This window comes from Lissotriton vulgaris, chromosome 6 (assembly GCF_964263255.1).
Source record: "Lissotriton vulgaris chromosome 6, aLisVul1.2, whole genome shotgun sequence".
Classification (NCBI taxonomy): Eukaryota; Metazoa; Chordata; class Amphibia; order Caudata; family Salamandridae; genus Lissotriton; species Lissotriton vulgaris.
In genome coordinates, this window is record NC_141694.1 from 1,792,229,293 (window position 1) to 1,792,251,622 (window position 22,330).

The 22,330-nt window shown below is 43.1% G+C and overlaps 1 protein-coding gene across 1 annotated transcript in view; it reads left to right on the forward strand.

Moving 5' to 3' along the window:
- Positions 1 to 22,330, forward strand: part of LOC147709496 (clusterin-like) — a 395,044-nt gene that overhangs the window by 274,756 nt on the left and 97,958 nt on the right. Inside the window, exons 5-6 of the mRNA XM_086925501.1 lie at positions 2,536 to 2,914; positions 19,768 to 19,878. Coding sequence (XP_086781627.1) covers positions 2,536 to 2,914; positions 19,768 to 19,878 — 490 coding nt within the window. The remainder of the gene's footprint in view (positions 1 to 2,535; positions 2,915 to 19,767; positions 19,879 to 22,330) is intronic.

The window sequence follows — 22,330 nt, forward strand, 5'->3', positions numbered from 1 at the left end:
GTAAATTGTACCTCCAAATGTAAATATAGTTAAATATTGTGATTCTCAGCCAATACACTGACAAGAGAAACCGTCTGCTGAGTCAAGGTGTAATTTTTTACAAGCCAGATTGGTCAGTATTGGGCCAGGTGTTGGATAGTCTATTGGATGTCCTTACTCCATATTCTGTTTTTGTCCCGTCCCTGGAGCACAACTTGTGTACCTTTGCTTTTGATAGGAGAACGTGTATACTCCCATTGCTGAAGCCCTGGAACCTACTGGCTTGGCTGTGTGTAAACATCAATTTTTTCTTTTAACATTGCTTGCATGATCTGCATATTTTGCTGATTCCATTGTGGTTGAGGGTTATAATTGGATAATACCGCCCAAATTGCCCCAGTAACATGAGTAGACCCATTTTAACAGGGACTATGACATGGTAAATTACTCTGAATCCACTGTATGAGTTATTGATATATTAGTGGCACCTCTGAATGCTACTAAGCAGCATACTGCACAGATAGATCAGCTGGTATGTCCCTGCTAAACAATCCAGTATTGCGATATACTTCAGCAAATGTCATGGATCAATAAAAGATCTCTGCTAAACTGGAGGTCTGCTCCTACCACGGCCCTTTCAGCACTTCTCAGGTTATATACTTCGTCCACTGAAGTGGGCAATAAGTGCTTGGCCCATGATTCTTAATCGGTGTAAGATGCCCTCATTGGCACAGGACTGTCATTTGTCAAATTGTGTACATGGGTGGTACCACTACTAAGTTTCTGGCACCATCTGTGCCCTCATCCCTACTATGCCATTTTCTCACCTGCCTGCACCTGCAGCACATCTACAGACTCCTGTTTGCTTCTTTCAAATGTTTCTTGTTGTCAGTAGGGGTTAGGCAATACCAGAAACACCCTCTTGGTTAAGGACATAAGGCTCTTTAATAGATTTGAGCTTTTTAAAGTTTGCTGTTTAGTGTTCAGTGATTCCAGTATTCTTGTATCTTTAAATTTACTTTGTTATGTGTTTATGAATTAAGAAGTAGCAACAAAAGTTGATTAAAATGAAGTGATTCAATGACAATGTCCAAGATCATTTGCATACATGCTGCGTGAAGCCAGGCATCTATGAATTGAACCAAAAAAGGATTCCAGTTGATCCCCAACACCCCCCAGTGGTTACAAAATGGAGGTTTGAACTCTAAAGACTCAGAATCCTATGGAATAGAAGTGACTGGTGATAAGGGGCTAAAGAAGTTAATATGGACCAGAAGTGACTGGTGTTGAGATGTCATGGAAGTTCAAATTAACCCAGAAGTATTGGGAATAGAAAGGATGATAACTTGAGGGGAGATGGAGAGGCCAGATGGCAGATGGGGGAGAGACAGGGAGTGGTAGGAGTACAGATGTGACAAGCAGGAATGGAGGAGAGATGGAGAGTAGCAGGATCAGAGGAGGGATGAGGAGAACCAAGAAAAGAGGACACAAATCAAGGAGCAGATTAAAGGAACAAGAGCAGAGGAGCATAGGTAAAATGGGGAGGGGACGACTGACGGTGAGTAGTGGGAGTGGAAGAGAGAACAGAGGAGTGAGACGTGGAGAAGCAAGTGGCTATACATAGTTGAAACCTTCGAGAGGCCAATACAGTTGTGAAGAAAGTTTGTATGTTCCAAACACAAAGCCCCCAGACCAAACAAATACAGGGAGCTGGCTTCTGAATCTCCTTGGCCACAATTCCACAAGGAATTGGTGACTCAGGCAAGTAATATTTGCCGGATTGAGACACAAGCGCGATCACTGGAAGAATTAGTAAACACCTGACAACACAGGTATATTCAACGCAAAAAAGTGGGAGCACTAAGAGGTGGTAACAGAAGTGCAGAATACAATGGCGAGTTATGAACCCCTTTCTGAGTGTGGGGTGAGGGTGACACTCAGAAGAGGCAACGGGAAGTAGGAAAACAGTAGTGGACTGTGAAACCTTTCTAATAAATCCTCATTTGTAAGATGACGGGGAGTATATAGATGCCTATTTCCCAACAAGTCTTGATATTAGCCGGTTTCCCCCAGGAAAATCCAATTATAAGAGCTCCTGGGGCACTGGGAGTTGGGAGAACAATCAACGGAGAGGAAAACTCATCCCAGTAAATTATATAATCTGTGAATAATTTTCTGTCTACAAGAATACATTTATCACATATCAATATCTTTACCTTGTCTGAGCCATCCGAGAGCACTGTGGTTCTCCTACCTTCAATTGCTTTTGTGATTAGCCAAATTGTGAATATAAATAACTTCATAAAGTCAAACTTCCAAATATAACTATCATCACTTCTTGCCCAGTTGAAGGAGGAATATAAAGTTGCAGGTAGTGTTGGATTGCATGTCCATAGATGTAAAATAATATCCAACAAACTGATGGTGGAACACAAAAGGTCAACTGACAATAAATGATGTTAAATGCAATATGTCCAAGTCCTTCTGCATGAGGTAGGTTAAAATGACATCCTTTAGGATCCAATAGGATGAAATGAGCTCTTTTTTGTCTTTTAGATTGATGAGTACATGGAAAATGCATCTCCCTTTGCACTTTGGATACAAGGGGATAACATTGACAAACTAAAAGAACAGTTTGAGAAACTTGAAAAGAAGCTTCTGGAGCTCAGGAAGAGCTTCCAGGAGCTGGAGGAGAAAGTTGACAATAACATGGGCTCTCCTCCCAAGATGCGTCCACTTTTCAGGCTCCCTTTTGGTGGCCACTTAATGCGGGGCAATAGGGCACCACGTTCGTTAACTGCTGTCGACCCACCTTCAAAAGATGGCCTGAAAGAAAGATCAAGTGAAGTGGAGCAGAATATCCCCCATGGGGCTGATGAGAAGACGAAGAGACTTTACCAGGACACATTGAATGACAACCAAAACACTTCTGCAGGTACAGCATGGGTATCTATGAGTCGTTTAATAATAAAATGTTCGTCCACATTAAAGTGAGGGTACCTCTAAATAACATTATACCTAGCATTGTATCGCTGATGGATGTATGGTAATCGTGCATCTATACATACAATATTGGATAGCAGGTAGACTTGTGATGCAGATTTATGCTTGCAATACCATAATGAAAGAAAACAAGGGGTTATACAAAATACGGTTGTGTACAATGCCTTTAATTTGACAAAAGCCTCCAAAATAGAGTACAGTGTATCTTTGTATGTAAATATTTCACCGGATGTAGCTATCTAACTGCGTATTTACTAGGCAATAATGTCCATGATGTAAAAATGTGCATGGTTCACGTTGCAGTAATGGTAGCCATTTATTAGTCAAATAGTGACATCTTTTGGGAGAACATGTTTATGTTTCTGAATCCGACAATGAATAGTCATATAGTACTTATAAATGAGTGATTCTTTGGTAAGAGACAAGGTATTTGATAACGACTTACATGTCTAATAATGACGCGAGTGCAACCATACGGCATTATCCGCTACCCATATTGGAGAGGAGATACGTGTAATGTAATAATATATGTATATAATACTGGAAAACCAAATGACAGAGTCTACATAGCCACAGTCATCAATTATGTTTATAACATCAGACTGAGGAGAGCCGTATGATTATAAACTACAGATACACCATTGAAGAGTGGATTGCCATAAGGTAAGAACATATGCACTCAGCATGTTAGTAGTAAAATTAAGAGATGTTTGAAAGAATAAATACTCACTGTGGGAATCTAAATAGGCTTCAGAAAATCCATATGATTCTCCATTATTTCAAATAATATTTTCTTTGGTTCTTTTCATGGTAATTTTTAGTAACTACAAATCGGCACCAGTTGCAAGTCAGGTGAAGACGTAGCCCTGATCGCGAGTTGCCTGGAGTTTCCAGTCCCTGAATTACTAGGAGGAGAAACACTAGGTCTTATTGTTCTGAGCCTAATTGTTCCTGGTGGAAAGCCCTCTATAAAATTGAGTGCAGGTCCGGCCAAGGGGTGGGCAGAAGTACCACCATATCCTATCCTGTGGTATAGGGGAGAAAGAAACACCCCACAACTGCCACAAACCATCCCTGATGCCCAGGTTCCTCCCCCGTCTCGACCCCTGTACCAGCATGAAACGATTCCCCCATGTCTACTTACCAACTGCTAAAAGAATTGCTGTTTCCCTTTGTTGTGTCATGTAGTTCCTAGGACCCCCCAGGACCTTTGCATTCTGGATTACCTAAACTGAGGGCTTGGTGTGCAGACAGGCTCTGGACACCTCCACAAGATGAGTCAGCAATTAGACAACGTAGCTCTACAGTGCCAACACCACCCTGTATTCTACAGTGGTGTAGGTAGCTTCTGCCAACCACTGAACATGACAACCCTGATTCCTCAGGTATCGTAGAAAACAATACGGTATCTTTTGCTCAGTCACTCATGCTTACTTTTCTCAGAATACATATAGAATGATGATTGGAACGGTATTAATAATTATTTATTGGTCAAGCGTCAGTCTAATATGAAACATATTTGCTGCAACAATGTAAAGACAGGAGCAGACAAATGTGATCGCTAGCACCAATATCATAAATAGTAGAAACATTTCTGTCATAGTGCTAATAAGATAAATATAAGCAGATTATGTAAAACAATAGCATTGGCATACTCCTACAATGCGTAGCCTCCCTAATTGTACCTAGCATAGTAGGTGAAGCAGGTGTGTTTAAGTGCTAGGATATATCCTAATGGAGCCAAGAATCTCCAGTGAATTGCTAACCCCTCACCTGATGGTTTAGGAGGAAGGATCCTGTCTCTGCGTCGAGGATGGCACTCCGCAAGGGATGTCAGGTCTCTGCCTGTCAAAGGATCAGCCTGCGGAGTCTCATTCCAGCCTCGAAGGAAATATCCTCTGTTTTGTAAGGGGGAGTGAGGGTATTTCATACTAAAGTGGTCACTCCAGGGTTTCTTCTAGAATCGATATGTTTCGAAAACATTTGCTAATACTCTGCTAATCCTATTTCTAAACAAACATGATCATACACAGCTAGCTGTTAGCCATGGATGAAAAAAGTAGCGACCCTTATACAGAATAAATCTGCTGTGCCTGGAGACATGTTTATGTACGTCAGGTACAGGGATTAAGATAGGGTACCGAGAGCCTGGTGTCGAAGAGTCAGAAGTAAGCTACTAGGTAAAAGGTCACCTGTGTAGGACCGTTATATCGTGTGAATGGGACAAAATGTATTTACCCGGTATGTACATGATGGGACTACATGATGGGACTATCCTAAATGATATGACACCCACTCCTCATCAACAGAACAACAAGGTCAGCTAGGTAATGATCGAGTTAATGCTAAAAAAGGGCATAATTTCTAATAAAAACACACTAAAAGCACTTAAAAGCCTTAATAAATGTCCATAAAATCAGCGTCTATAGCGAAAGCATTCTTCCCTAAAAGGCGTTTATAAAAGGTCCTCTATATGTTTGAATATATTGTCATTGTTTTTCTGAGCACCTTGAAAGCCACTATGTTCAGATAGAGCAGAGAAGAAAAAATAGTTCGACCTTCAATTCGGTTCATGTTTAAAAAAATTCCAAGGGTTCCTAGCACAGGAGAGGCCAGATTATTTAAGAACCCTGCACTGAAGACTCAACATCACTGAACATGGCATCCACAGGGGGCAGTACCTTCAGTATGATATCAAGTGAGCAGCGGTGGTCATCACTGGCAGCAATCAGGGAAGAATTAGATGACTGTGTGCCTGAGACTGATACCTGTACATCCGTAGCAAAGCTGATCTCCATTCCAAAGGAGCAGAAGCGTCCTGTGGAGGCTTTAGGAACACCATCATTCACATGGGAATGCGCTGCGGACAACTATGCACATGGGCCCGCAGAGCTGCCAGGAGCATGTCTATGTCCGACGGCGCAACCAATGGAAGTGTGTTATTTGAGATATCCTTAATAGGCATGGGTGAGGTGATGCTCGGGGTTCTCAGGTCTTTAATTTTAGCAAACCCGTAACAAGTAGTCTCTTGCACTGTTGTGATTAGGAAAATCATCTGTAATGGTATAAGGCAAGCTCTAAATAAATCTTCAGATCCCTGAACCTGCCACTCTCTTCACTTCCAGATCCACATCGACCCCAAGACCACCCTAGAGGCACCCTCATCTACAGACCTCCAGGACCCCGCACTCAATTCAGCGAAGACATCGCCGACTTCATCAGCCCGCATGCCCTCCCCTCCGCCGACTACATCCTCCTCGGGGACCTCAACTTCCACCTGGAGAACAACAACGACTGTAACACCACCACCCTGCTGGACAACCTCACCAACCTCGGACTCAAGCAACTGGTCAACACCCCCACCCACTATGCCGGCCACACGCTTGATCCAGTCTTCTCATCCAGCAAGCACATCACCATCAGCCACTCCACAGGACTTCACTGGACCGACCACAGCTGCGTACACTTCAGCTTCAAAAGAACCACGACCCACCACCACCCGCAACAGGTTCCCCACAGAAGCTGGAGCAAGATCACCGCCGAACAGCTCACCACCTCCTTCAGTCAGAACCCACCCGCAAGCACAACGGACCCCACCGAAGCAGCACGCAACCTCACGAAGTGGCTGACCGACTGCGCCGACGACCTCGCGCCATTAAAGAACCCTACCAGCAGACCCAGAAGCAAGAAAGCCCCCTGGTTCACCGACGAACTCAAGGACTCCAAGAAAAACTGCTGCACCCTCGAGAAAGCCTGGCTCCTCGACCAGACCACAGACAACATGACCGCCCCCAAACACGACACCCGCAAGCACCACCAGCTTATCCGCACTACCAAGAAGAAATCACTGAAGGAACGACTGGACAACAATGCCCACGACAGCAAGGAACTCTTCAGCATCGTCAAGGAGTTCTCCAACCCCAGCACCGGCAACAACGACATCACTCCCTCACAAGACCTCTGCGACTCTCTCGCCTCGTTCTTCCACCGCAAGATCGCCGACATCCACAACAGCTTCGGCGCACCATCGACGCACCCAACCACCGAACCAACGACCTCCACCACCACCCTCTGCTCTTGGACCACGGTGACCACCGAAGACACAGCCCGCACGATGAACACCATCCACTCCGGATCTCCTACCGACCCCTGCCCCCACCACGTCTTCAACAAGGCCGACTCCATCATCGCACCCCAACTACAGGACATCATCAACGCCTCCTTCAACACCGCCACCTTCCCGGAGAGCTGGAAGCACGCCGAGCTCAGCGCCCTACTGAAGAAACCAACAGCAGACCCCACCGACCTCAAGAACTTTCGCCCCATCTCGCTCCTCCCCTTCCCTGCCAAAGTCATTGAGGAGACCGTCAACAGACAGCTTGCAGCCTTCCTCGAGACGAACGGATCCCTCGACCCCTCGCAGTCTGGTTTTCGAGCCAACCACAGCACTGAGACCGCCCTCATCGCAGCCACCGACGACATCAGAACCCTGCTCGACAACGGGGAAACAGCGGCCCACATCCTCCTGGACCTCTCTGCAGTGTTCAACAACGTCTGCCCACTGTCTGCCACCGCACCCTAGTTCAACACCTCAGCAACATCGGTATCCAAGAGAAGGCACTGGAGTGGATCATCTCATTCCTCACCGGAAGAACACAGAGAGTCAGCCTCCCCCGTTTCGATCCGAGGCCACCGAAGTCATCTGCGGCGTCCCGCAAGGATCATCACTCAGCCCCACCCTCTTCAACATCTACATGAGACCTCTTGCAGCCATCGCACGCCAGCACAACCTCAACATCATCTCCTATGCCGACGACACCCAACTGATCCTCTCCCTCACCAGAGACCCCGCCACCGCCAGAACGAACCTACACAAAGGGATGAAAGACGTCACCAAATGGATGCAGAACAGCTGCCTGAAACTGAACTGAGACAAGACGGAAGTCCTCGTCCTGGGACCATCGCCCTCCGCCTGGGACGACTCCTGGTGGCCCCCCGCCCTGGGCTCCACCCCCAAGCCAACAGACCACGCACGCAACCTGGGCTTCATCCTGGACTCCTCCCTCTTGATGACCAGACAAGTCAACGCCTTCTCCTCATCATGCTTCAACACCCTACGCATGCTCCGCAAGATCTTCCGATGGATCCCGACCGAAACCAGGAAGACGGTCACCCAAGCACTCGTCACAAGCCGACTGGATTACGGAAACGCCCTCTACGCCGGAACCACTCCCAAGCTACAGAAAAGACTCCAACGCATCCAGAACGCCTCCGCCCGACTCATCCTGAACATCCCCCGACGCAGCCACATCTCCGGCCACCTGAAGGACCTGCACTGGCTCCCCGTCAGCAAGAGGATCACGTTCAGGCTCCTCACCCACGCACACAAATCTCTCCACGACCTGGGCCCCAAGTACCTCAACGACCGCCTGACCTTCTACACGCCCACCCGCCAGCAACGATCAACAAGCCTCGCCCTTGCCGCCGTACCACGCATCCGAAGAGCCACCGCTGGTGGCAGATCCTTCTCCTACCTGGCGGCCAAGACATGGAACTCTCTCCCCATCCATCTTCGGCTGACCCAGGACCATCTCGCCTTCAGGAGACAACTCAAGACCTGGCTGTTTGAGCAATAGCAGTCCCCTTCCCCCAAGCGCCTTGAGACCCTGCCGGGTGAGTAGCGTGCTATACAAGTGTTATAATTGATTGATTGATTGATGATGTATATGGTCTCAGGATCAAGTTCACAGATTGTGCTGCACAGTGTTCTGGGAAACAATGTTTGTTCCAAAGCCGAAGAAAGACAGTCACTGTGCCAATCCTAATTAACAGGTATATCACCCCTACTGCAAACCAAATATGCAACCACAGTGACACTAAGTAAGTCTTTTTGAGCAAAAGATAGAATTGTAGAAGGTCTTTTTCTTTAGAAGGGGTGGCTTTTGATCAGATTCACTGGGATCTGAGGAGAAATCATTGAAGTGGATGAAGTAGCCAGACGCAGTTCTATCTATCTTTTGTAGCTCTGCAGGTTTTGTGGAACTGGCAGATGTGTGGTTTGAAGGCACATTTAATGTAGACATCATTGTTGGGCTAAATTGCAACTTGCATTGTTGTTTCTTCTTGATGTATTTTAATTTCTACTGGAATGATTGGTGTTCCATTATTTGGTACTCCTTCACTTTGTATAGTGGAGTCTTGAAAGGTTATTAGTTTTTCCATTTCAACTTCCTGCATAGTAGAAAGAGGAGATCTGCAGATACTCAGGACCCCATGCGGCCTACTGTTGAGAATCGACCACATGATACGGTTTGATCAGATCAATGGAGACAAATCTTTTCTCTTTTTTGCCGGCCAGAAGCAGAAGAAGTACTGTTCTTGTTCCCACAACCGCCGGGACAGGTACAGGTGCCCTGTAAGATGCCCCAAACTCTCTTCGGTCCACAATCCTTTCCCTGACCATGTCCCCAATCTGTGGGACCAAGGCAGGTCTTGCCGGAACTAGTTTCACTTCCTCAGTGGCGGTGCGTTTGACTTTCACTCATTGAGTTCCTGTAAAGCAGCGAAACCTCATTCAGTTCAAACGATTTTGCATCCGACAATGTGCTGGCTCGAGATCAGGTACCCACATTCTTGTCCCAAACAGAATCTCATAAGGGGTTTGGCCTCCCAAGGATTTTCTTGGCATATTATCGAGGGCCCTCTGGACCCCGTATAGGTGATTGATCCAACTAATCCGCACCTAATACCCTCGCTGTTAAGGATTGCATTATGTCCCGGTTGTTCCTCTCCACCACCGAATATCCCTCGGGATGGTAGGGAGAGGTGTACCGCAAAGCAACGCCCATACTTTCCATGGCTTCCTTGTAAGCACGAGAGCTAAACGCAGGGCCACGGTCGGAATGTAGTGTGATAATTGCGGATGTCCCGATGAAGACTCGCAAATCCTTTATAACAGTCCGAGCATCAGCCAAGCGCTGTGGCCAAACCCATTGGAATCTAGAGCATGAATCCACTGCCACCAAGATTTACTTGAAACCCTGTCTGAATTTAAGGGGCCACAGTGGTCCAAATAGACACATGCAAGTGGTCTGTCTGAAATCAGTAGTGGTGTTTGTGATGTCCTCTGTATGGTGGAACCCTTCATCTGCTGGCAAATGTCGCACTTCAGGACAAAGTCCTTCATTTGTTTTGTGAACCCTGACCACCAGTAATGCTGCTTCAATAATGAAATTATTGTAGTGACTCCTGCTTGTGCTGAGCCCAGACCCTCGTGTGCAGTTAGTACTAAACCTAGTCTGCGATCTTTGTTTGGTATTACTCTATCCCCCACTACTGGAATTTGAGAATACGGTGTGTTTTGCGCATCTAACTTGTAGGAGTACTTGAGTGGAAAGCCTTTTGGCAGTATGACAGCTAGAAAACGCTTGTGTTTTATAATCTTTTGAACACTTTGCATGGTTTTATTCACACCCATTCGGGATTCAATAGCGTCCGCACCACATTCGTGCGAGCACTTTAACGGCGTGCATTGAAGATCCTCTACCCGGTCTATCACGCTGAATGTATGCGTTTACCGATTAGATTCACGTTTGCAAGGGAATGAGCACTATTTCACATTCACGCAGTTTAAGTTTTGGTTTATTTAAGAATTTGTTGCCATTATTCAAACTTGATCGGACCTTAAAGTTTTTTAGCAAGTTACATGAACGGTTATCGTTTTGGTATAAACGTATGCATTTACTGATTAGCTTCAAGTTTGCAAGGGCATGAGCACTGTTTCACGTTCACACGGTTAATGTTTTGATTAATTTGAGAATTTGTTTCCACTAGTTATCACTGTCATTATTCAAACATGATCGGACTTTAAGGTTCTTAAGCACGTTACATGAACTGTTTTTGTTTGGGTGCACTTCTCTCCATTTTATTTTGGTACATAGCTTTTCACTACTCATTTTACTTTCACTCAGTCAGCACTATAAATACTGTTGTATTGAATTCATCAATTCTTGGATTTCTGAATTATAATGCAAATGTTACATTCTTTGAAGGAATTACTCCCTGATGAAGGGCTATGCCCGATATGCATTGGGGTACCTATATATTGTGAGTACCCTTATAACATCGTTATGCATATGAGAAGGATCATATGAATCATACACATGAAGGAAACAGATGAAACAATAACATATTCATGAAGAAACTAACCTGAGTGAATACTCATTTAATTGGTTGAAAAAATTATGAAGTGACATTGCGTCGCTTGGAGTTCCTATTGAGTTTGCTCTTTCCCGGACGGTGGGCGTTTCTTTTCCAGTTAATCACTAACAGGGCAGTGTGCATGGGTAAAAGGAATCCCAGCCTGATCCACGAGCCCACTGATATTTTACTGAGAGAACTGACAAACATTTAAGTTAAAATCCCCTAACAATATCAGAGCACAGCCACCTTGCTGGTGCATTTCTCAATGTCCTTGAGTAGACAGCGACTAGATCAACCTTGGAATGCTCAAAAACCTTATTATATAGATTTAACAGAAGCAATATTTTTGCACAACACTTGAAGAAGATCATCTGGTAATATACTGAATCACAATTTGACCATAACACGTTCGGGGGGGGAAAATTAGAGAGACAAACGTAGTCAAACCACCCTTGCCAAGTTATTAGCAACTGCTGGCGTGTGGTAGCTAGCATACCCATTCACATAACTAGGATCAATAAGCCACGTATCTTGTAAACATATAATATCATGGCATTCAATGAACTTAAGCCAATCATACCTATCCCATTTGCTGGCTAAACCAGCAATATTCTAAGAGGCTATAGATAGTGGTTGCATGGTATGACTTTCAGTAACCCTAGTGGGAATAGTGCTGCACCTGACAGACACAGAAGGCGTAGATTCAAAATCAATCCCAGGATTCACAGACTCAGCTAGTAGATCACTTGAACCCAAGGGAGTGGCTGCATCAGGAAGTCAGTCCTGTAGGTCCAATTGCAAAGACAATTAATCTATCGAAGGTTGGAAAATCTTCTCAGATAGTAAAAGATTGGTCAGACCACCCTGCTGTTTATAGAATAGCCCAGCAGAAGGGTCTTACTAGCAGTTGGCGCAAAGCAAATGAAGCTTAACTTGGTCAGGTTGTCATTTGCAGCTCTTCTATCTTAGAAATTGAAAACAATACAATCATTTCCATAAGGTTTTGGAGCATTTCCCACCCAAATAACTCTACTCACAAGATTTATCTGTTTGTGACCTGGCATGAAACTTCCCAATAAAGGTTTAATCCAATGGACAACCTTTTTGGCCAATTGCTCATGATCTTCATCTGAGCTCATGCTTAATGAGGGTACATTTCATAAGATCACAGCAAAATGGGTGGCCTGAGGGGACATTCGCAATGTTTGGCTCATAGAAGGACCAGAACACTGAGTAGAACCAAATGACATGCTTCCAGAGACACACAATCTAACTTGCCGGCCACGGTTCCCACTACTACCTTCAAGAAATTTCTGTGGGCATACCCCTGATACATGAGTATGCCTACCTGGACTACAGCTACAAGCAATGCCCATAGTAGCCCAGGAAGAATCAGATGCACCACCAGAAGATGAGGGGTGTGATGAGAGGTATGTTGAATGGACCTTGCCAGTAATGCAGGCTAATGGGCTGGGTAGAGAAGGTCTTACAGGATGTAACCCTCAGCTTAGTGAAATTTTCCTTGATCATACCTAGTTTGTTGATAACAGGAACCAGAGCTGTAGTATGTGAAGATATTACATTTTTACACATTTCCCCTAGCTAAAACCTCCAAGGAGTCTTGCATACAACTCTTTAGTGGAGGGCTGATTTCACATTTGAGGCTAGTGCTGGGGTAGATGACACGATAGGTGATTCTGGATTAAATCTTTTTGATTTAACATTCCGGTCCATTCTCTTTCTCTTTCCCCCCTATTATTGGTGGCCTCAGAGTTAGTCAAGTTAGTTGGGCACACAGATGGTTGATCTCGCACCATGATATCATCACACTCCTCGATAGTAGCAACAGTCAAGGTTTTAGTGCGAGTGGGAGTGGCCAACTGGTCAGGACCCAAAACAGGTGGAGGTGGAGACGGCTCAGGCAAAAATGTCAGGGACAAACGCTGTTCTGCTATGTCGATTTCTCTGCTAATGTTCCCCACTGCACTGTGCAAAAAGCCATCTAAGGTAGAACCAAGGGGAATATTTCCCAGAGGCAGGAGCAGCCTTCCATTTCCAAATACTCAATGAAGAGCTCAAGCTGCAAGACATGGGGCTATAGAACAGTGAGCCAACAGTTCAAAGGACTGAGGGTAACGGCAAATAAATCAGTACCTTTTGGTGGCAGATGTAAAGGGGATGGCCCTTGCTGGCATTGACGTGTGGATCCTGAGAGCATTGTCACTGGGCAAGGATTTCAGGGGAGTGTAGTCGTTCTCCCCAGCACAACGCAGCAATTCCTAAGCTGCAAGTCAAGACGAAGGTCCCGCGCTACGGGACGCCTCCAACGAACCTATAGCACTCCGGTGCCTGAGGGCAGTGTCACTGACCAAGGGTTGCTGGGGAGTGTACTCCTCCTCTCCAGCACAACGCAGAAACTCCCAGGGAACTGAAAGCCACAATTGTTGGCTGTGTCAATCCTTGTTTTTGCAGAGGGCAAAACAACCTCCATGTGGGAAGTGAGTTTGGCCATTTTCTATGTCTTTAAGTGCTGAACGTTTTAATTTGAAAACAGCATGTTGACAAATCATGTTTCAATGGTAACCAATATCTTGATTTTATTCACCTTACTCTGTGCCCCTTCTTTAGTGACTTAGACCAATAGTGACATGGTAGGTGGAGGGGAGGGGACCTTAGCCAGCAGAGATGCTGTGAGGACATAGTTAATGAAGCTCCGCCTGTCTGAATGTATCTGTACAAATATCCTGTAATTTACAAATCCATCGAACAACCTTATCAACTGCAGCATTGAGAAAGAGAGGCTGAAAACATGCATCATCATTATCAGTTAACTATATTTTTCTTGAACTATAGCTCCTGATTCATATTTTGATTGTAACTTTTTACTTGCTTTGGATGGTGACCATATGTTATTACTTTTCTCAACTTTCCACAACTTTGCTTCCTTTCCTGAAATGTATTTCCTTCCCTGAACTATATTTTGGTTCTGGCTATTTATTTGCTTTAGAAGGCAACCTTATGTCCTTATTATGCCCTCGCACAATTGGCATTATGTAATAATAATTGACGCTAATTTGAATCCGACTAACTATTTTTGCCTTCAGAAATGACTCTTAAATTAAATATTTAAATACTTTATGGTTTTGACTTTGAATTTTGTCATTTAAAGGTTTTCTTTATTTTTTAGGGCCACTGTCTTTTGAGACACAAATAGCCTCGCTCCTACATCTCAATCCTTTCAACTTTTTAGTTAGAGTTAACAGTTGCCAAGGGCTGTTGTACGCATTAGTGTTACATGTAATGCACACATATTGGACTGACCTGAATGTTTACTCTACACAAATCTCACCAGTAAAATCCGGACTGCATACGTGTATGTAGAAGTCCATAGGATTCTGAGCGTTCCGGCTTTTAATTGGCAAAATATATATGGTATAATGTTGATATCATCCATTGAATTCTGTTCAGATTTGAAATAAAATGGTTAACCACACTAGGAAAAGCCAAACCCTGCAGTACTAGCGTATCATGGACTGTTGCATGGCACAGTGAATCTCCAAGAGGTGTGAAGCAAAAAAACAAAACAAAAAAAAAAAAGAGTAAATGGCATGTCACGTGATGTCTATTGGAATATAAAGGGAAGAGAGAGAGTGAAAAAAACAAGAGGGAGATTGAAATAGGAAGAAAATTAGAGAGAGAATTAACAAGTTGAGAGAATGAGAGAGAAAGAAATATAGAGCGAGAACGAATGAAGGAGAAAATGTGTCATAAAGAATGAGTTGAGAAAATGAGAGAGGAAGAATTAGAGAGCGAGAATGAATGAAAGAGAGAATATTTCATTAAGAATGAAGAGAGAATGTGTCAAAGAACGAGTTGAGGGAATGAGAGAGGAAGAATTAGAGAGCGAGAAGGAATGAAAGAGAGAATGTGTCAAAGAACGAGTTGAGGGAATGAGAGAGGAAGAATTAGAGAGCGAGAATGAATGAAAGAGAGAATGTGTCATACAGAATGAGAGAAAGAATTAAAGAGGGAGAATTAGAGTGAGAAAGAATGAAAGGGAGAATGTGTCAAAGAATGAGTTGAGAGAATGAAAAAGGAAGAATTAGAGAGTGTGAACGAATGAAAGAGAGAATGTGCCATAGATAGAGAAATAATGAGCAAGAGAGAGAAAGCTAGAGAGAGATAAATAATGAGAGAGAAGGAATCAGAGATGGAGAGAGAAATGTTGTGAGGCTTTAGCTTTTATGGCAAAGTAAATATATGTGCTGATGCTTTTTCCTTTAATGCCAATAGCTCCCTTGGTTGTTATCTCATGATTCGCGTTGATGCATTCCATCTATGTTGGTAATTTTTTTTATGATATTATCATCACTACTGCTGTTGAAGTCCAGAGGCTGCATGATTGGTCTTCCCTTGGGTTATGCCTCCTGCCAGACCTGCCCGCGTGAGAGAGGAGGATGGTGGTTTCACCGCGTAAACTTGTCGCAAATTCGAATCTCTGTTTTGGCCATTGGGATGGGCCTTCATCTTGAACTGAGGCTGAAATCATAAATTCAACAATATACAGTAAAGCAGGATTTGCCCTACAAGAATGACAGAGAAGATTCATTTTGCAAACCATGAAAGTGTATTAGCTAATTATTAAAGTTAAAAATTTCAAACTGAATAAGTAGTCATCTGAATACAGCATGTACGAATATAATTCAGACATTTCCATTCGGCACATGCACATACATGTTATTAAAGACAGCATATGCACACTGAGATAAAATGCTGTGGCAGTTTCAGGGAATCTCCGTAATGCTAAGTTTGTGGGTAAATCAGAAAACTTTGAAACAGCTGGTGTCAGCAAATAAAGCATTGAAACAAGAATCAAATGAAGGTTCCAATCAAAGAAAGAAGAAATGTACTAAAGCATGTCTATAAGTAGAAATGTTTGGATCATTGGGTTCAAGAGAGAGAAAGGAGTGACCTCCTGCAAAGGTGGACGGGGCAAATCGCTGACTAACTAAAATCAGTTTGCACAGTTAAAACATAGAAATTATGTCTAAGAAATATATTCCACAGGTTCTCACCAAGTAAGAACCTATACAAAAATCAGTGTTCCCGCTGCACTTGGTGTCAGCCTCCTTCGCAAAAATGATACAATCCCAGATTCTTGTATCATTGCAACCTTCACAATATCTCAGCAAGGAGTGTCCATCTCCTCTGCCTCTTATTCCATGCAGGTGCTGAAAACCATCCCCCAACCAACTAACTTGAACAAAAATGACCTTCACACATCAAGCTAACACAAAATGATTTTTAATGAGAACACGTAGACTCTGATGCCTGAAACAGAAAGAAGGTTTATTCAAACAGTTCATCGTAAAAGAAGGAGAATTACATTCAAGGATGTATTCAAATACAAATGTTTTTACTTCATTTATATTATATGTTATTCATGGTACATAACAACCACAATTTTAAACAGTACATAGAGAATATATTAATAGCAACACTGCCACTACCAAAACAATCCCTTCACTTTTCTCAATTTGGTCGAGGGATTGATGGAAGTTTGATCACCCTTTTTGCCAAAAATAATATGGACAGTAAATATAACAGCCCATACAATCCAAACTTCGAATATATACATAATATAAAACTAAACATCTTTTTTTTTAATCATGAAAATCAAAGTAAAGAAGGGTGCATGGTCGACGTTTCAGTCTTTTATGGCCAAATGGGTTCGCCAGACCATCCTCAGGACTCATCCTTGCACAAAAGACGATGATTCCTGTAGATACTAACAAAACAAACTAATCAATACATACCATGACAACATGTATCACCTGCTCATAAAAAAGCCAGTGGCAGACTTACCAAACCACACACTAGTGATACCACCATACAACCAAAAAGAAACACCATAAGCGCCCATTCATATATAATACCAGGTAAAACCTAGTACTTAAAAAATTACACCCAAAAATAATTTAAAACAATATACCTTGCTTCCTTCTCACTAATTGCAATTTAATTCCAAAGATTCTATGTATTCAATACTAAAGAACAACAGAGGAAAAGAACGTAAAATCAATTCCAGTAATACCACTAACAACGGACTGCAACAGAAAATACTGAAAGAACCAGCAGGGTCTTAGATAGCTGGCAGAGGTGACATACAAGTCGCTTCCACAAAATATGTACTTTCTCAATTGACTTAGATCCAAATATGGAATTCAACTACACTGTTCGATCCGCACTCGCAGTGCACCTGCATGTCTGAACTAGATCAATTCGGCGGCGTGCACCGATAGCAAGTCACGTGCACTGGCGGCTCAAAAGAGTTCGCCTTCTTAGTGTTACCAAACTAATATAACAACTAATCCGTAACGCCTGCCAGACTCCCGCTTGACTTAGAAAACGTAATGTATATTAGAAGCTTCTAGTTATATACACTATTGCCCAGATGCATCAACCTTTTTAGGAAGTGCAAACGATGCGATTCGCATAAATCGGCCTTTTGCACTTCCTAAATTGGTTACTGGGATGCATCAAGCATTTTTTGGAAATCGCTTTTTTTGCGAGTTCCAAAAAAATGCGATTGCTGTTAAGGAATCGCACATTTGCGATTCCTTAACAGCAATGCATCATCCCCAAAACATTTGCGATTTCCAAAATTGCAAATGCAAATTACCACGAAGTTGAACTTCGTGGTAATTTGCAAAAATGTTTAAAAACGCATGAAAATGCATTTTTTAAACGTGTACGTTACAGGCACACATGTCCTTAGGACATGTGTGTATGTAACTCACATGTAAAAGTGCATTTTATGAGTGCAGGGGGGGGTCCTTTGGACCCCCCTCTCCACCCTTGAAAGGCTTTGATGCATTCCGAATTGAAATTGCGAATTCGCAATTCCCATTCATTCCTATGGGCATTTCAGCCCATAGGAATGAATGGGAATATCGGATTCGCTATTTGGAACTCGCAATTTTATTGGAATTCGGTAAAAATTGCGATTTTTACCGAATTCCAATAAAATAGCGAATTTAATGATGCATTGCCATTTGCGAATCCTTAATTGCGATTCCTTATTTTTCGCAATTAAGGAATCGCAAATGACAACGTTGATGCATCTAGGGGTATATGTTATAAAAGCGTCTAGAGACCCTCGCGGACAGAAAATGAATGAAACAAAAGTGGCAGCCAAACAGAATGAAAGCTGTGCACACCAAACAAAAATACAATGTTGACTTTAAAATGGACTCCGATACCTTGGCCCGCTCATGTCAATGCTAAAATATATATATATATATATATCGACTATGGCTAAATCCAAAACCTATAAATTACTTGTTTCCCTAAATGTAATTGTATAATAATGCGGCACACATATCAGTAATGGTTAATCATGTTGCAAGTTAACCTATAAATAAGCACAAATAAATGATGATGATTGTGCATCACCAGACCCGTTAAACCAGTGTTTAATTTGAGCAGGTGGTTTCCGGTGCTCGGCACCGGCACTTAATGGTCCGCACTGGCTCTAGTAATAATTCACCACATGGTGGCGCTGTCTGAGATTAGCACAACAACTGTGTTTACCAAGTCAAATCGCATTGAAAATAATACTAGCCTCTCACATCATAATTATAGATTTGCGTGGCCTAAAGTAGTCTGAATTGTCACGCTTGTAGGAGTGTGACGGATATGTGTTATGTTGGTCATGTTATTAGCAAAGGCAATGCATGGTGCAGGCTGCTGTGGACTTCTGAGAAGGGCCCTGGCACTCAATGTTTTACAAATTAAGCACTGCTTTAAGGTCTTTTTAATCTGAGTGCGCTAAACTTGTGAGACCTCTATAACTCTTCTGTTGATATGTGAGCAACTTTTCAGTTCCCAACCATGATCACTGCAGGAGGCCATGCAAAACTGCAGACCAATATTATTGGATATGCCATTACCATTTTCAAGTTTTAGCCAACTATTAGTGGCATTGAACTAGAAAATGTTCCATATCGCCCCCATTTTTACTAAGCTTTCTTGATGAGTGCTGGGAAACCCCTACGGAGATTCCAATATATCGTGCACTTCAAAAAAGTAATGGAATATTTAATGGGTTTCACCACACAACTGCCAGAAAAAACCTATGGATTTTCATCCAACTTATTTGAAAACAGTGGCGTAAAATGCACCACTTGGGTAATTTTACAAAATAGTTCTTCCCTGAGGAAGGTCAGCCCCAGTTGGCAGTCATTGATTGTTTTTGGATTACTTGATGATTGCCCTTTTTGAACTGCCTGGAAAACCTATAGATTTTCAGTTAACATGTGTGTGGTGCCTCAAAATGAACCATTTGGACAAATTTTTAAAAATGTTTTTGCTGTTATTTTTAGGCTCTCCTAGTGAGAGCCAGATTGGCTAGTTTGTTCTGTTTATATTTTCCTGGCCACTCTCTTAAGCGAATCTAACAGGTTTGGTGGGAACGCATCTCATGCATTGTTTACACCTGTGTGAAATGTTTCGCCATGTCCCACATCTTCTTTAAGGACATGGATCCATCTTAGTACATTTCTTCTTCTTTTGCTGTTCTAGAAAATAATGCCTCGGATGACAACATGATATGCAAGGAGCTCCGCAAGAGTTCGGAAGGCTGCCTGCTGATGAAGGACGAGTGCGACAACTGCAAAGAGCTCCTGGCAAGCAGTGAGTTTATGGACAAATCTTTGTGTAACTCAGTGGCCACCCTGCGTGGCTCTGGTCGGGCATGGGTAAATTGAGTTGGCCCTAAGGTAAATTTGACAAAGTTGGCGCCAAAACGGCTGTATGCAACATTTATTGCTCCTAATTCTTAAACATATGTACAGGGTGACCTTTGGCTCCACCCAGATGAGTATTTCCTTTTCATCTCATTCTATTGGCTGTTTGCTGTGCAATTCAGCCTTCTAGTGAGTGTTTCCATTGGATGGGATGAGGGACTATTTACCATCTGAAATGTGCACTGAGTCATCACACTATATCTCCTATTCGCATTCTATACAGGAAGCAATAGTTTTTTGCTGCTTTTGTTCCCAGCATTGGTAAAACCAATAGGTCTGGTTTTAATGTGCTAAACAGCTCTGCATGCAATGAAAATACTCGTCATATGTGTATGCATGCTTTAGTTGGTACATCAGAGAAAGAACTTTTGACTTGCCAATACTCAACTTTCAGTTGTCTTTGGTCAGATTTCACTTTAAAAATATCATTGCTCAGAAAAAGTACACGTGAAATCAATTTACCTCATCAGTGTATCATACTTTAATACAATAAAAATGTATGCCTCAGTTACTGATGACAAAAATGTGGGCAATGTGGAATTATTATTATTATTATTATTGGGCATTTGTAGAGCGCCTGGTTACGCCACTGGGGTGTCCCCGCGTTAATTGATTGTTAAAAGGTAGTTGAGTTAATGTTAAAGATGCCATTTTTTTATAGCATTGATAAACCTTGCAACATCACCACTATTCACGGATATTTCTAAACAGATTCTTGTCTGCCGCTTGCATTTTAATTAGGATCTGCAGGTTCTCTTTATTATTATTATTATGTTTCTTATGTAGCGCCTGAATCGACCCCCGAAGGGGTATCTCCGCGCTTGCCTTGGGAACCCGTCCTGGCTTTTCCCTGTGAGATAGCCCCCACAGGGCATCCCCAAGGTGAAAGCCAGGCATCCCGCCGCGGGGGGGGGGCGTTGTGGAGATTAAACAAGCTTAATGCCCAGAGTTGCAGAGTGTGAACCCATGATTAGGTCAGGCACCGAAGCGAGAATTATCGAGTCCATGGACATTTGAGCTCAAGACCCTGCTGCGTCGGGAATTGAGCCCTGGTCCCGGGTCTGACCACTGCTTCAGGGTCTGCCTGCTCTAACCAGTGAGCCACACTTCTTTGAAAAGAGAATGTCCCCTCTATGGTAAACAGGTGTGTACCCCTGCCCTAAGTGATCAAACTGCATGCGATATCTGCCATTCTCATTTTTTGTGTGGCCCAGTTCACGGCCGGACTGGGAACTGAAACCAGTCCTGGCAATCTGCTCGACCAGCCCCCAAGGGGCTGGGGGCGGGGGAGGGTGGATGCTAGTGGAAAGCACCACTCCCGCTGCCGCTTTTGTAACAGGCGGCCGATATTGCACAACTGCTGCAGAACCGGCCACTGGTAACAAAATTGGCACCCAGGGGTCTAAACCGGCCCCCACCCTTCCAGCCCACATGGGAAATGCCCGGTGCCCGCTATGGCCGGGCCAGCCCTCGCCCAGTTCCATTGTAGTATTAGAGGACAGGGGAGCACCGTACAGTAAAAAGGTGTCTATTGTAACAAGTCCACATGTTTAGCGTCTCACTTAACCCTCAGTGCTAATACTTAGCAGTAGCTCTTTTGTATCCTACCATATTACCAAAAAAAATGATATTACATGGACCTACTTTTTGTTTCACCTACTGAATCAGCAGTTAGAAGCTCTGTAATTCTAGCAGCTTCATGGAGAGCCCTGGGCAGTGGAGGCTTGTGGGCTGAAAGCTTGAATTTGAATTGTCCAATTTTTTTAATCTTATATTATTATTTACTACATAATTTCATTTCTATTATGGCCAAAGTGCTGAAAATCCTTCCACAGTTCCTTTCTTTTGCTTCTCTGTAGGACTGTTAAAACCACTTATTGTTTTACTCATGAGATCTAAATGCAAATTGTTTGAGGTATTGGCATATAAATCCCTATGTAGTATTCGATTTGTGACTAAATGGCGAAGACAGCAGTTTAGCATGGATTTACACCTGTGATCTAAAGCGCTATGCACAAGCGACCTACTGTAGTGGATTCAAATTCACCATTCCATTCACAGAGCCTCACTCAGTCACATAAGGGCAAGAAATGACATGCCTCCTAACTTTTGTGGGTAAAAACAAGAAATGGGAGAAATTAAACCAAATGCTGTTAGAAGATGTGAAAGAGGGATGGTCAAATACAACAAGCATTGGAAATGCAATAGGGCTCGCATTAGGAAAGTTTGAGCTATTGGTCTTATAAATGAAACTTTTTTTATTTATGTGTTATTTTTTAAAATAGCTAAATTAATAGCTTTGTCATTTACATTGCCAATAGTTATAACTTTCGCAGATG